The 15,817-nt window shown below is 33.9% G+C and overlaps 1 protein-coding gene across 5 annotated transcripts in view; it reads right to left on the bottom strand.

Moving 5' to 3' along the window:
- Positions 1 to 15,817, bottom strand: part of FAM13A (family with sequence similarity 13 member A) — a 107,422-nt gene that overhangs the window by 60,126 nt on the left and 31,479 nt on the right. For all 5 annotated transcript variants that reach the window (XM_074228150.1, XM_074228153.1, XM_074228152.1 and 2 more), the window contains 2 exons: positions 15,507 to 15,686; positions 9,672 to 9,858 (listed from right to left, as the gene is read on the bottom strand). In XM_074228150.1, the coding sequence (XP_074084251.1) occupies positions 9,672 to 9,858; positions 15,507 to 15,686 (367 nt within the window). The remainder of the gene's footprint in view (positions 1 to 9,671; positions 9,859 to 15,506; positions 15,687 to 15,817) is intronic.

The following is a 15,817-nucleotide window of genomic DNA, read 5'->3' on the forward strand; positions in this document are numbered from 1 at the left end:
TTGATGTAATGAACTGTCATAAACAGAATGGACTCCCATGGAAAGTGATGACCTTTATACTAGGAATTTCTGTTTTAAAAGTTGTTATTTCCAACTTTTTTTAAAATTAGCATTTATTTTCTGTCCTATCTACTCATCCTTCCACAAGTGAAATATTTATAACACACAAGCATGGCCAAGCAAAATAAATGACCATATTGAACAAGTCCAAAAAAATGTCTCATTCTGCAATATAAAGTTCTTCAATGATCTATTAGGAAATGAGTAGCATGCAACACCATGAATTAATTACTTATCATAATAATTATTGCATTGGGAAGAGATCTCATCTTTTTATTTTTATTTTACAATATTGATGTTATAGAATAAATTGTTCTATTGGTTCAATTCATTTTTTCTATATATAAGTTCATAGAGTTCTCCTCAAATTAATCTAATACTATCCCTTCCATCAATTATTATGGCAAAATAATATTCCATTAAATTCATATATATATGTATATATATATATATCATAGTTTGTTTAGTAATTTCTTGATTGATAATAAACTCCTAGCATTTCAGGTCTTTGCCATGTTTTTGTGTAATTGGGTTTCTTTTCTCTTTATTTGATTGCTTTGGTATAAAGATCTACTAGTGCTATTGCTGAATCATAGTTTCAAGTTGCTTTCCAGAATGATTGGACTATTTCTAGGTTCTACCAAGAGTGCATGAATATGATAATCTTTGCTCATCTCCTGGATATCATTTTTCTTTTCTTTTTTTCTTTTGGTCAGTGCTGTCAGTCTGATGGGTATGATATGAAACCTCAGAAAACTTTTAGTTTGCCTTTCTCTAGTAGTGAATTTTAGCACTTTTAGGTTGCTAATTGATGGCTTGGAATTCTTGTTCTGAAAACTATCTGCATGTATCTTTTGACCATTTAACATTTGGGGAATGGCTTGTTTTCTTATATTGGAATCAATTTCTTTTAAACTTGGAAATGCAACCTTTTCCAGAGAAACTTGTTGCAAAGCTTTTATTCTCTCCTGTCAACTGTCTCCCTTCTGATTTTACTGGTATTGGTTTTGTTTGTACAAAACTTGAGTCAAAATCATATACTTTATCTTCTCTGATAATCTCTGTTCCTTGCTTGGTTATGAACTCTTCCCCACTGATATGAAAGGCATCTTCTTCCTAACTTTAATCTCTTTTTTCTTTTAAGTCAGAGTTATATACTCATTAGTAGTTTATTCTTGATATGTGATGTGAAATGCTGGTCTAAACCTAATTTCTTTCAGATTGCATTCCAAATTTTCCAGAATTTTTGCTGAATAGTAAGTCCTGGTCCCAATAGTTACAGTCTTTGGGTTTGTCCAAAGCTCATTTGCTACTGTGCACAATCTGTTTCATTTATCAGCCTCTATTTCTTAATTGGTGACAAATTGTTTTGATGATCATGACTTTGTAGTATAGTTGAGATCTGCTATCCTTTGAGATTTTTCATCTTCTGTTCCCCCAGATGAATTTTGTTATAATTTTTCTAGCTCTATGAAGGAATCCTTTAATAGTTTGACTAATATTATATTGAAGAGTTAAATTAATGTAGTTTTTATCATTACTATATTTTTAAAGTCTATCAAATTCATATATACTATAGCTATTTTAAATGGAATTTCTCTTTCCATGTTCTCCTTATTAGATTTTGTAGTAATATTCAGAATTACTGATAATGTATTTGGATTTATTTTATGTCCTGCAATTTTGCTGAAATTGTGAAATATTTTAATTAACTTTTTAGTTGACTCTCTAGGGTACTCTAAGTAAATCATTATATATATATATATATATATATATATATATGTATATATATATATATATATATATGTGTGCATATATATCCCTATTAGAGATAATGCTGGCTCTTGATTTTAGATAGAAGCTACTTATTTTCCTTTAGATAGATACCTATTTATTACACTCATTAAATCATTTATTGTTATGTTTCTGGTGGCTAGTGATTTCAACAGGAATGGCTATTATATTTTGTCAAAGGTTTTTTTCTCCATCTATTTATATAAGATCATAAGATTTTTGTTGTTCTAAAATGAACAATTAAATGTTTTTAGTTGAACTAGCCTTGTTGTAGTCTCCTTGTTAATATTTTATTTTAAGAAATTTGTAATACTATCTATTAACTTTATCAATCTATCAACTATTATCAGTTTCTGTTTCAACTGTTCTTGCTTAAGCAACAAATATATAATTATATCATAGAAGGAATTTAATATGATCTCTTCTTTTCTTTTTTTCCTCCATTGTATTCCTGTATTGAAAGGCTAAGGAAAGGTCAGTCATGACCCCCCCCCTTTTATATATAAGCTCCTTACTCAAGAACTCTTCCTATTGCCTCAGGACTAAATAATAACTCCACTTTTTGGCATTTAAGTCACTTTGCAGATTGGTTCTAATATATTGAATGATTTCACATGGCTTTCTGTCATGCATTCTATGATCTAGCTAAACTGGTCTATTTATGATTTTCTATCCTGACATTCTATCTAAGTCTTTGGTGCTTTTCACTAGCTATGCTCCAACTTTGAATGATTTCTATCATCTCCTCTACTTCTTGGAACATTGAGTTCCTTTCTAGGACAGTTGAAATGATTCTTCAGATCATTCTTCCATTTCCCTGAGCCCCCCCAATATGTCTATTTCTTTATTTCTTTATTTAATTTTTTATTCATTCACTTAATTTTTATTCATTCATTCATTCATTCATTTATTTATTCATTCATCCATTTATTTATTTATTTTTGTTTGCCCCCCCCCCCAGGCAATGGGGTTAAATGACTTGCCCAAGGTCATACAGCTAGGCAAAGATTAAGTGCCTGAGGTCAAATTTGAACTCAGGTCCTCCTGACTCCAGGGCTGGTGGGTGCTCTATATACTACACCACATAGCCACCCCCCAATATGTTTATTTTGTATATATTTCATTTTTACTTATTTGGTCACATAATGTTTCCTTCCTATAGAAGGAAAGCTTCTTGGGCTTACCTTGGGGAGCAAGAATGTAAGCTCTCTATTTCTTGAGGTCAGTAACTAATTTATTTTTAATCTTTTGTCTTCAGTGATTTGTACACAGTAGATAATATATCTATATCTATATCTGTATCTGTATCTGTATCTCTATATCTATACTTATACCTATATCTATATGTTGAAGTGAATATAAGGACTACAAAGCTCTAAAAGGTCAGATGAGGACCCTTTTCAATTGAGGGGAACAGAGAAAACTTAGAAGAAAAAGTTCATTTGAGTTCAGCATTGACGGATAGATCAGTATGTCAACTACTGGAGTAACCAAAGAGAACTTTAGCAAGCTAGATTTCTTAGTGTCCATTGAAATAAATCACAATATGGTAGGATGACAAAACTTTACCAGTAATGCTAACTTTTGTTGTTTCTTTCCTGAGGAGGAAAAGTGCTTTCCCAATTGTAACTGACTTTGCCTGTTGTCTAGTTGACTTCAATTCCAGTCAAGTGTAGGTGACCGTCTATTAAATGCAGACCCAATGACTAATGTGAAAAGCACATGGTGTCCTTGCAGGTCATTTTATGTAACCAGGTTATGAATATTCAACATGCTAACATGGACCTGTAGAGCAATGTCATCATTAGAACAATTTTAATGTTGAAGTCAGGAATATTAAGCTCCAAAAGCTAATTGTTGAATGCACTCCAACACATAGAAAGTCATGCCCCACCTTTCTTTATCCTTTCAATCCAAAATCATAAAGATTTGTCAACTTTAATTTAGAAAAATAATCACAAGTCCTAATAAAGCTAAGATTTTTTATGATATTAACTCTTAGAAGGTGAAAATTATTTTCAATTTCTTTTTTCTTCTGTTCTGAGTCATTACTGAAAAGTAAATATGAGATAATTTGACCAGAGATACATTTAACAACACTCAAGGCAAAAGTATTGTTTAAATAAAATGCTAAATAATCTTTTTTTAGAGGGCATGACAAAATGATTTTTCTTCTTACCCAAAACAAATTCAACCTCAGCACTGCAGGGAACTCTGCTAGGCAGAACTGGTTCAGTGTTCTAACCTCATATAACTAGAGGAAAATGAGTTTCCTAGCCAATAAATTCTCATTAATGCAAACCAAAGGCACAGTTAGATTTCTTCTTACGTGTTTCATTCTGTACCCTAGTACATAGAATATAATACTGTCAAGCTGGGGAACTTCTGGTAGAGACCCTTCTACTAAATGAATGCACAATATATCTGTAACTGAGGTTACAAGTTCTCCTGTATTATCTGAGGTTCATAGAAGTTATTTGTCCAAGGGCAGCTAGGGGGCAATGGATAGAACACTGGCCCCGGAGTCAGGAGGACCTGGGTTTAAATTCCACCTCAGACTTGATACTTACTAGCTGTGTGGGGCAAGTTATTTTAACCCCATTGTCCTACCCTTCCAAAACACACCAAAAAACCCTACCAACCAACCCTCTAAAAACCAAAACAAAACCCCAAAACATATAGGAGGGGTAGACCTCCTTGACTTTAAACCCAGTTCACCTGGATACAATGTTTCTTTCTTTTCTTTCATAATATATTGTTTTCAAATGTATTACTATTAAACCATTCAAAAAAGGATCAGAATTACTTTTTCTTTTTTCTTTTTTCCTTTCCTTCTTTCCTTCTTTCCTTCCTTCTTTCTTTCTTTCTTTCTCTCTCTCTCTCGTTCTCTCTCTCCCTCCCTCCCTCCCTCCCTCCCTCCCTCTCTCTCTCTCTCTCTCTCTTTCTTTCTTTCGCAAGGCAATGGGGTTAAGTGGCTTGCCCAAGGCCACACAGCTAGGTAATTATTAAGTGTCTGAAGCTTTAACAACAAAAATAATATATTCTCTCAGGCTATTCCTTAGTCCTATGAAAGACCTCCCATTATCTATTTTCTCTCTTTTCATTATTTTGGGGGTTTTTGCAAGGCAAATGGGGTTAAGTGGCTTGTCCAAGGCCACAAAGCTAGGTAATTATTAAGTGTCTGAGGCCTGATTTGAACTCAGGTCTTCCTGACTCCAGGTCCGGTGCTCTATCCCCTGTGCCACCTAGTTGCCCCTCTCTTTTCATTTTTGTGACATTCTATGTTATTGTTGAGAAATAAATATAAGTTGACAATGGAAAACTAAATCATCAGTGCCATTTGTCAGTCACTGTGATAAGTAGTGGAGATAAAAGAAAGGTTAAAAAATAGTCCCAGGTCTGAAAGAGGGCTCAGAATAATAGGAGAGAAAAATTGTAAATAATTATAGACAAAGAAGTTATATCCAGAATAAACAGGAAATAATCAACAAGAGGGACGGTACAGAATTAAGAGGGATCAAGAAGGGTAAAAGGGATGTTAGTTGGCACTTGAAGGAAGTCAGGGAAATCAGGAGATAAAGCCGAAGGAGGAGAACATCTAGGCAGGAGGCCAGCCAAGCAATGGAGTGTCTTATTTGAGGAACTGCAAGGAGGCCAAAGTCACTGTATCATCAAGTACATGGAGTGATTAAGATGTAAGAAGTCTTCAAGGTGTGTGTGTGTGTGTGTGTGTGTGTGTGTGTGTGGCAGGTTGCTAATGAAGGGGATATAATGCAAACAAAATATTTTATATTTTATCCTGGGATAAAACCAGGGATTCATCAGTATTAATTGAGAATTCTTATTTATTTTTAATATATTAGATGATAGCTTAATAGTTTTGTTATTTTTAGCTATTTATTTTGAAGCAAGGGAGTTTAAGTGACTTACTCATGGTCACATAGCCAGTCACCTGAGGCCATATTTGGTACAGGTCTTCCTGACTCCAAAAGCTGGTACTCTATCCATTGCATCACCAGTTCCCCCCCACACACACCTTTTTTAATGATATACTCAGACCTATACTTTAGGAAGATCATTTTGATGTCTGAGTGGAGGATAGACTAAAGAGGGGACAGACTTATGGCAGGGACACCAATCATTAGACCATTACCAGGTGTGAGATGATAGGGGCCTATACCAGGGTTATGTCTGTGAAGAGGCATGTATGTGAGAAATGTTAGAAAGGTTAAATTGGGGGCAGCTAGGTGGCACAGTGGATAGAGCACCGGCCCTGCAGTCAGGAGGACCTGAGTTCAAGTGAGGCCTCAGACACTTAATAATCGCCTAACCTTGGGCAAGTTATTTAGCCTCATTGCCTGAAATAGTTAAATTTTTTAAAAAAGACAGGTAAAATTGACAGACTCTGACAACAGATTGGAAATGGGGTGGGGGTGAGTGAAAGTGAGGAGCAGTCTAGGTGACTGAGGGGATGGAAGTATCCTTGACAGTAATAGGGAAGTTGGAAAAAGAGAAAGTTTTGGGAGCAAGATAGTTTATGATGTCACAAGACATCCAGTTAGAGATACCTCATCAGCAGGTGGAGATGGAAGCTGAAGGTCAGGAGAGAAATTAGGGTCAGATAAGCAGATTTGAGAATCTACTTGAAGCAGAATTTGAGATTTGAGAGACGATAATTGAATCTATGGAAGCTGATGAAAGTACTATGTGAAGTATATAAAGGGAGATTATAAGAGGGCCCAGAACAGGGTCCTGGTGGGGTATCCACAATTAGCAGGTGTGACCTAGATAAAAATCTAGCAAATGAGTCTGAAAGAAATGTGTCAGGACTGTCATCAAGATTACAATGTACACTTCTCATTCAGGTTCTCTATTCTCTAGCCATAAGTCTTCTTGCTGGACCTGAAAACATTCTGCATTCTGTCTTTATCTTTGTATAGACCTTTGTCATTGTGACCCTATTATCTAGAATGGCATGTCATACAATAGACTTTTATTAAATGCTTGGCGATTGACTCATGGAATTGCACAGAGTGAATAAAAATGATAAGTGTACTATTAAGCACAGCAAGATGAATATTTTAAAATGCAAAAAGTGTTCAATTTCTTTCATTTTTTTTAGATTAAAAGTGTTTGCTCAAAAGAACCCAATGCTTTTCATGTATATAAGGAAATGACTGGTTTCCTAGTACTGAAACTGCTTAAAACTGAATATTACAGAATCATCTAGTTGTTAAGTGTTTTATATATATATTTTTTATTTCCCAAATAATGGACAATGAAGCAATTGGAGGGGTTATGAAATAATTCATATAATGACATTTGCTATAATATTGATAAATATAAGAGATATGATTCATGAAAACTAAAACACTATTGCCTTGAAAAATCTAAAAAAAACCCAAAAAACCAAAATGGTTTCTATATACATGAGAAATAATATTATTAACTATACACTTTGATGACCTCAGGATACATATATATGATTTTTTTTCTTTTTTATATAATATTTATTTTTTTTCCCTAATTATATCTTTTATTTTAGGTTTTTGCAAGGCAAATGGAGTTAAGTGGCTTGCCCAAGGCCACACAGCTAGGTAATTATTAAGTGTCTGAGGCCGAATTTGAACTCAGGTACTCCTGACTCCAGGGTCAGTGTTCAATCCACTGCACCACCTAGCTGCCCCACTAATTCTATCTTAAAAACAAATTTTTAAATAATTTTTTAAAAATGTTTTGAGTTTCTAATTATATCTTCCTCTCTTCCATCCCTCTTTTCTGATATTCTACAATCAATAAAGTTTATACATGTGCAATCATGTAAAATATTTCCATATTAGACAATTCATACAAGAAAACTCAAGAAAATTTGAAAGGCAGCATGGTGTATTGAAAGTTGATAATGGAATCCAGACAATTTAGGTTCAAGGTCCACTCCTGATGTATCTTGTCTAAGTGACCACGGTCAAGTCATTTAACCTTTTAGAGGCCTAAGACAACTTTCTAAGAAAACCAGTTGTAGATTTGATGCTGTTCTGATCTAGTAGAAGTTTTCCTAATGGAATTTCTCAAATTCTTAAAGGAATTTTTTTAAGGTTTTTGCAAGGCAAATGGGGTTAAGTGGCTTGCCCAAGGCCACACAGCTAGGTAATTAGTAAGTGTCTGAGACCGGATTTGAACCCAGGTACTCCTGACTCCAGGGCTGGTGCTTTATCCACTGCGCCACCTAGCTGCCCCATGGAATTTTCAAAGAAATCATGTCTATATGTGAATACCCCACCCACTAAGATGATATAATTAATTTTCTAAGTTTCAATTTTCTGACAAAAATGAATTAGGAAGCAGGTGTCTCATAAGGTGAAGAAACCAAGGAACATAAATTAAAACTAACCAAACAGTAAACTTGATGTGAACATTTCTTTGTTTTAACCAATTTGCCTGATAATTCAGATGCCATATCAGTGGCACATATAGGTCAAAGCTGTTGAACTGCTGAATGTATTTTGAATGAATATTTTAAACTAAACTTATATAATCAAAGATCTTGATTAATTTGACAAATTGATCATTTACCGAGTATGTACTATGGTGCGCCAGACACTATTCTGGATATTGAGGATCCAAAGAAGAAAAATTGATTCCTGCATTCAAGTTGTTCTTCAAATGGGGTTCAATGTGTACAAAGGATAACTTTATATATATACAACATGCAATATGTTATATTTTATTTATATATAAAATACATCATATAATCACAATGCACATATTATACAATATAATTTATATACAATGTACACATATATGCAGATATATAGATAGGATACATATATACACAGATGTTTTATGTAAAAATATATTCATACTTTGGATATATTTTGTAGAGGTATTATGTAGATTTATGCATGCACATATTTTGTATATTTAAATATATTTTGTATACATGCATACACAAAATATTATAAAGTAATTTTGGTAGGGGAGTATCTTAGTATTAATACTTGCCTTAGAAAGGTAGTTACTTAGTGTTTTGTTGGGGTCATGCGTTCAATATGTAGGGTAGATGGAACTTGATCATTAAGATCAACTGATTTTTACTTCATTATGTTGTGCTAGCTTTCTTCATTTATTTTTTAATGACTTCAAATATGATTTTATTCTATTTTGTTTTCATGGAGATGGTTATTAAGTTGGTAATAAAATTATTTTAAAATAATAATTACAATATATTAAAGCAACAGTCTGCCAGGAATCACTCCAAAAAGGGGGGAGGAATTTGGGTAGCAGCCTGGGAGATGAAGCCCAGAGGGCTGGAAGGCAGGAGTTTTTGAGAGGAATCAAGTCAGAGGGCAAGGGAATGCTCTGGCCCCTCCTTTCCAGGACACTGGAGCTCATGGTCCGGGTCAGACAGTAGCAAGATTGGCTGGTGTGTTGGCCACTTTCCTTTCTTTATTTAATTGCAAAAATTTAAACTATAAGGTTAAAAATTCAAAGGGTGGTGGGGAATTGAGAAAAGTCATCAATTTTCTTTGACTAAAATCTAACTTCTTCCAAAAGGATGAAAACCCAATGCTGATTTGGTCGCAAACATTCATTCCAATGCTATCTTGGAAAAAATTTAACCTCTTTTCTATCTCTGGTTCCTTATCAGTAACAAGTGTTAGATGATCCGATTTTAATGGTCCTTTCCATCTGTGAAATTCTATGATTTTATGAAATTGTAACCAAAATGAGATTTCATGTTTTGTAATGTTTAGTAGAAAGAAATGATCTTCCTAAATGTGCTGCTTTTCCATATTTTATAAGAAGAATCCACTTACCACATGATTATCTTGGTTGTCATTAATTTCTGATAATCTGGTACTGGATTTCTGTCGCTTAGGCTTACTATTTTCTTCGATATATACACAGTTGTTTTCCTGGTATTTTTCTGCTTCCTGTGCAGTCAAAATACAATCCTCCAGGCTGCTGAACTCAGAAGAAATATTTTCTTTGTTGATAAGTGCCCTTCAATTAAAAAAAACAAGCATAATTTTATGCTGAATTTTACTGATAGGAGAAAAGATTCATAATCATAATCACAGGTCACTTAAGAAAGCTAGATGAGGGTCAGGATGTCCCAGGTCTCTCCCTAAGATTTAAGGCAAAATCACCATAACTCCTGAAAAACAGCCAGTGTAAATCTGTCTGCTAAGTAAGTTACTTATTTTATTAGGCAACTTATTCTTGGACACAAATTTACAAGGACTACTTCTATTCTCCAAAGTACAACTTTTTCAAATATAGCCAAAATAATTTATGTATTTTTAAATAGGGAGTGCAATAAAAATTCAAAAGAGGCTTCTGGGAGATAAGGTTTGGAAAGATTTGTTTTTTGGTCAATAAGAGAATTTAATATCTGGGGAAGGAAATTAAAAGTTCTATTATAAATAATATAATAGAGTTATCACCCATATAGGAAACACTAAAAAACAACATTTTTTCTTCGCCAATGTATCCTCCAAAATTTCTAGTGCTACATTAATACATTAGACAAATTGAAACCTTAATGCAGAAGTTAAGCAAAGGGCAAAGTTTTAATTAGGTAAAAAAAATCTAAAATATATATAATGCAGCTTGGTTTCTTTTATGTTTGGACAGTTTTAAGAACTAGATTCATAAAAGAATATAATAACCTAATTGTATAAAGAGATAAGAATTCTCTGAAATTAGCATAGGTATTACAGGCAAATAAAACTTCTAAATTTCTTGAAAAATAGATCTCTTGAAGTAGCTTAAATATACTCACATGAAATTTATTTAGCAAATTTCTTTTCCTAACTAGTGGAAAGGTAAGCACATGTTCAAATTACATTACCTAGCTGGAGAGGAGGTAATGAGGTGGATGTAAATCCTGCTCCCTGGGAGGCTGAGACTGGTAGGAGCTCACTTGAACTCAGGAGTCCTGAGCTTCAGTGGACTAAAGTTCAGTGGGTGGCCTCACTGTCATTAAATGGTGAGCTCACAGGAACAGGGAGGCCCTAAGCTGCCTAAGAAGGAGTAAAACAGAGCTGATCAAAGCTATCATGATATCAGCAGTGAGATAGGTCCCCTGTGGGCAACTGCAGAAGAAGAAGAAGCAGAAGTAGAAGAGAGAGGAAGGGAGGGAGATGGAGGAGGGAGAAGGGGAGGAAGAGTGGTGGTGGGGGGGGAGAAAAAGAGAAGGAAGAGGAAAGAAAAGGAGGAAAAAAGAGAAAGAAGGGGAAGAGGGAGAGGAGGAAGAGGACAAGGAGGGGGAGGAAATTAGGGAAGATAATCTTATTCATAGTGTTTTTCTTACAAATCTCTAAAACTTGAGTTAAAATATAATTTTTTCCACTTAAAAGCTGATGGTATTGGGGCGGCTAGGTGGTGCAGTGGATAAGAGCACTGGCCTTGGAGTCAGGAGTACCTGAGTTCAAATATGGCCTCAGGCACTTAATAATTACCTAGCCATGTGGCCTTGGGCAAGCCACTTAACCCCATTGCCTTGAAAAAAAAATCTAAAAAAAATAAAAGATGATGGTATTGAGTTTCAAAGAGATTAAAAGACTTCCTTCTACACCAGTTAATAAGCAGGAAAAACAAAATTTTAAGTCAGTTCTATTAACTTCAAATTTGCTGCATCTTACACTTTAAAAAAAAAATCACAGCTCTCATCCCACTCCTTTCCTCCACCTAATGAATATGCCTGCATAATGGTAAAGAGGACCATCTGATAACTGATTTTCTAATGGGTTGATTGAGAGCATGTACTGCATTCTGTCCTTCTAGTAAAAAGGGAGAGATGCATTTCATCATCTATTTTTCAAATGGTCACTTAGAATATGGTAGCCACAATGATGATATATATATATAAATATATATATAATATATATATATATACACTGTTCTCAATTTATTCTCTATTAGTTCATACAAATCTTCTCATATTTCATCATTTGTTTCTTCATTCCTCCATCAAAACACCCACTTTGTTTCTATTTTTTGGCATCTCTAGATTAAAAGCTATGAATACCTTAGTGATTTTTCTCACATGAATTCATATTATTTTCTAAAACAGTCAAACCATTTCAGAATTTCACCAGAAGTGTACATTTTGGCAGGAGCCTCTAAGTGCTGCAGTGAATAGAACCCTAGATGTGGTGTCTTAAAGACCTGAACTTAAATGTGGCTTCAGACACTTTCTAGCTGGGCAAGTCTTTTAACTTCAGTTTGCCTCACTTTCCTCATCTGTAAAACAGGGATAATACTTCCCAGTACATCCTACTTTCCAGGATTATTGTGAGAATGAGATCATAATCATAAAGTGCTTAGTAAAGTGCCTTGAAACATTGTAAATGCTGGATTAATGACAGCTATTATATTCTTGAATAGTTTTTAACATAGATTTGTCAGTCATTCCTGATCTTCTGGGGCTGAGGTATAACCTAAGCATTCATATTATTAGAGATTTAGAGCAATCTTTTATTGAACTGATAGTTTGCAATTCTGCTTTTGAAAACTACTATTGGGGCAGCTAGTTTACACAGTGGATAAAGCACCAGCCCTGGAGTCAGGAGTACCTGGGTTCAAATCAGGTCTCAGACACTTACTAATTACCTAGCTGTGTGGCCTTCGGCAAGCCACTTAACCCTATTTGCCTTGCAAAAACCTAAAAAAAAAACAAACCCTACTATCTTTTGACCACTTAGCTACTGGAAAGGACCTTATTTTGTTTATCTAGTTTTAGGATTCTACTGCAATCTTCTTATTTGATGACTGAGGAAATGCAGAGTCAGGATTTCTATCCAAGGTTCTATATCCCCAGGTCCATCATTCTTTGCATTATATTATACTACAGTTTTTGTGCTTAAACACTAAAAACTGTTAAAAAATTAAAGAAAATTATTTCACAATTTTTAGTACCTCCAAAGGAACTTGATAGAATAAAATCTATTAAAATAGACAAAATGAAATGTTACCATTAGACCAAACTTAAGCAGGAATTTTGTTTTTCCATACAGAAAATAAATTTTTCAAGAAGTTGCTAACGCAAACAAATACTTAGTAATGATGACATCAGTGCATGTACAAATGAGTTCTTGAATGAACTATTGTTTCAAAATTCTCTTTGCATCTGGTGTGAAGTGTGACTGGATAGATGAGCACTGATATATTTGCCCCCTTCATTTTGGTTGGCTAGAGGTCCTATCATCAATTTTTTTAAAATTTACTTTAAGTTATGCCATGTCATGTTTTTTTCAACTATCAGTATAACCTTCCCAAAAATATCCTTCAAACTTCCATATATTTTTTTTCAGAAATAATAATAATATAATCCTGTTTGTTTTTTGGTATATTATATTTATACATATATATGCATATATATTCATTTACGCATAATATATTTTGGTGAGGAATTCAGGGTTAAGCAACTTGCCCAAGGTCACACTGCTAGTGTCAAGTGTCTGAGGCTGGATTTGCACTCAGGTCCTGCCGACTCCAGGGCCAGTGCTCTATCCATTGAATCGCCTATTTTTAAAAATTGATTTAGATAAGTAAGTTGGAGAGTTGTTATGTTTAACCTCTGACCTACCTATTTCAAAAGCTGCTTGATTGGTGTATACCAGGGGAAAATGGCTTTAGTTTTTCAGGCAAAAGACCTTTTCCTGTCTCTTTACTCTTCATTTCAAATGTTTTTACTTTTTAAGTTTACTCTTCATTTTAAATGAAGTTATCCTTTCCATAATGCAACTTTTCCCCATCCTGATTTTGATATATCATAGGTCAGCATAAGAAAATTAATGAAAGTTTTTTGAGAGTTTTGTGGGAGCCTTAAATGAGAATTTTGGGAGGGGTTTTGTAGAAGCCTCAGACAACACATACACAAGCCAGAACATGACAGAAAAAGATTTTAGAAACTCAGAAATTAATAAAATATATATTGTTGTTGTTGCTATATAATATCTTGGTTTTGTATAATACCATAATAATTCAGATTTCTTCTCTGGTACAAAGGGCGTGGAGGGTCAAAATATTTTACATGGATTTTCTAGATCAAGGGGGTGCCACATCTGTAATCCTTGCAATGTGGAGGGGATAACTGGTTAGTCTACAAGAATAGCAGTAAATGATTCCATCTTAATCTTCATATTTAAAACACGTTTTATTCAATCAATAAGTTTTTATTTAGCTATGCATTATCCCAGGGATAAAAGGACATAAATAGAGCAGTCCCTCCCCTCAAAGAATTTACATTGTGTTTGGAGACACAAATACAGAATAGATCCAAAGTAATTAATCTGAGGAAGTAGGAGTAGAAGCTGAGACGTGAGGAAAGGCCTCCAAGAAGGTAGTCTTTGATCTGAGCTTTGAAGAAAGCCTGGAATCCTATGGGACAGAAGTAAGGAGAGAAAGCATGCCAGGCCCAGAAGATGGCTTGTGGTTTTCAAAACCTCATTATTGCCTCTAAACAGTCTATGTATTTTAAGAGTAGCAGACACAGGATTATCAGTGTTAGGGGGGAAAAAATAGGATAATATACAAGTGATTTTAAAAATTTCTTATCTAAGTTTTAATAAAATAAAACAATAAAATTAATAAGTTAATAAAATAAAATAGAATTTTTATAACAGCATATGTTTTCTTTCATTCCTATATATATTTTATCTATATTTTCTTCATATTGTTCAGATATTAATCTATGTTATAAATATAACACTACACTTACAATAAAAGTCTTGTTTACCAATTACTCACCTTTAGATTGCATATGTGAATGCCATATGACTTAATCCTTAATGCAAATGGAGATATTTGCATATTTCCTCTGTTAATAGTATCTAAATTGGATCTGTCATATACTGATTTCATCTCCATTGTCATGTTATAATGACATTTAATAATTATAATAAATGACATTTGTAAAATACTTTAAAATTGTCAAAGTACTTCAGATACATAGCTCATCAACATCTTCACAACAGGCTCAAAAAATTTAAGTGATTAAATCACAGTTAGTATGTGTCAGAAAGCAGAATTTGGACCCAGGTCTCCAAATTCCAAGATTAACACTCTATTCATACTATGATTCTACAATTCCTCAGGAGGAACCTATTCATTCATGAACTAGTTTAAGAATCAAAGGAATTAGGTTTTACCACCAAAAAATAACAATTTACTAGATATTTTATCAATACAATATCAGAGAACTGCTTTCCTTCCAAATGATTTACTGCTACTCAAAAATAAGTTGTTAGTGGAGAAAAAATGACTTCTAATGAAATTCTGAACAAATTTCCACATGAACAGTAAACTTTTTTTTTTTAATTTTTGCAAGGCAATGGGGTTAAGTGGCTTGCCCAAGGCCACATGGCTAGGTAATTATTAAGTGACTGAGGCCGGATCTGAACCCAGGTACTCCTGACTCCAGCGCCAGTGCTTCATCCACTGCACCACCTAACCACCCCTAAAGGTAAACATTTTTATCAATCAAAAGACAGTATGTGAAATTTATTTCATTTTACTATAAATATGTAACCAATAAGCCCAGCTGCAGAATAGTGACATATTAGGAATGGATGTAGAGTTATAGATTTGTATAGGCCATTTCCATATTTATAGATGCAGAAACAAAAGGACCATTTTCCATTTACCTTTCTCTATCATGTCTGGTTTCATTCTGATCCTTGCTATGCCATCGTTTTTGCCTGGCAGCCACTGTTGAAGAAGCTGATGGTCCTCCACATTCTACATCTTCTGAACTTTGACCCCCAGAGTCCTGAACATCAAAAAGATGTTGCTCCACAGTCGATCGAATTGTTCTTTCTAAGAACCTGGTGAATTAAAAAAAACATATTTTGTCAATTATGTTTTAGCATTTACAAAATGATTGTCATTAAAACATTTCTCCATAATTAATATATATATATATTTTATATAATCTATATTTTGTATATAATATAAA

The sequence above is a fragment of the Macrotis lagotis genome, chromosome 3 (assembly GCF_037893015.1).
Source record: "Macrotis lagotis isolate mMagLag1 chromosome 3, bilby.v1.9.chrom.fasta, whole genome shotgun sequence".
Taxonomy (NCBI): domain Eukaryota; kingdom Metazoa; phylum Chordata; class Mammalia; order Peramelemorphia; family Peramelidae; genus Macrotis; species Macrotis lagotis.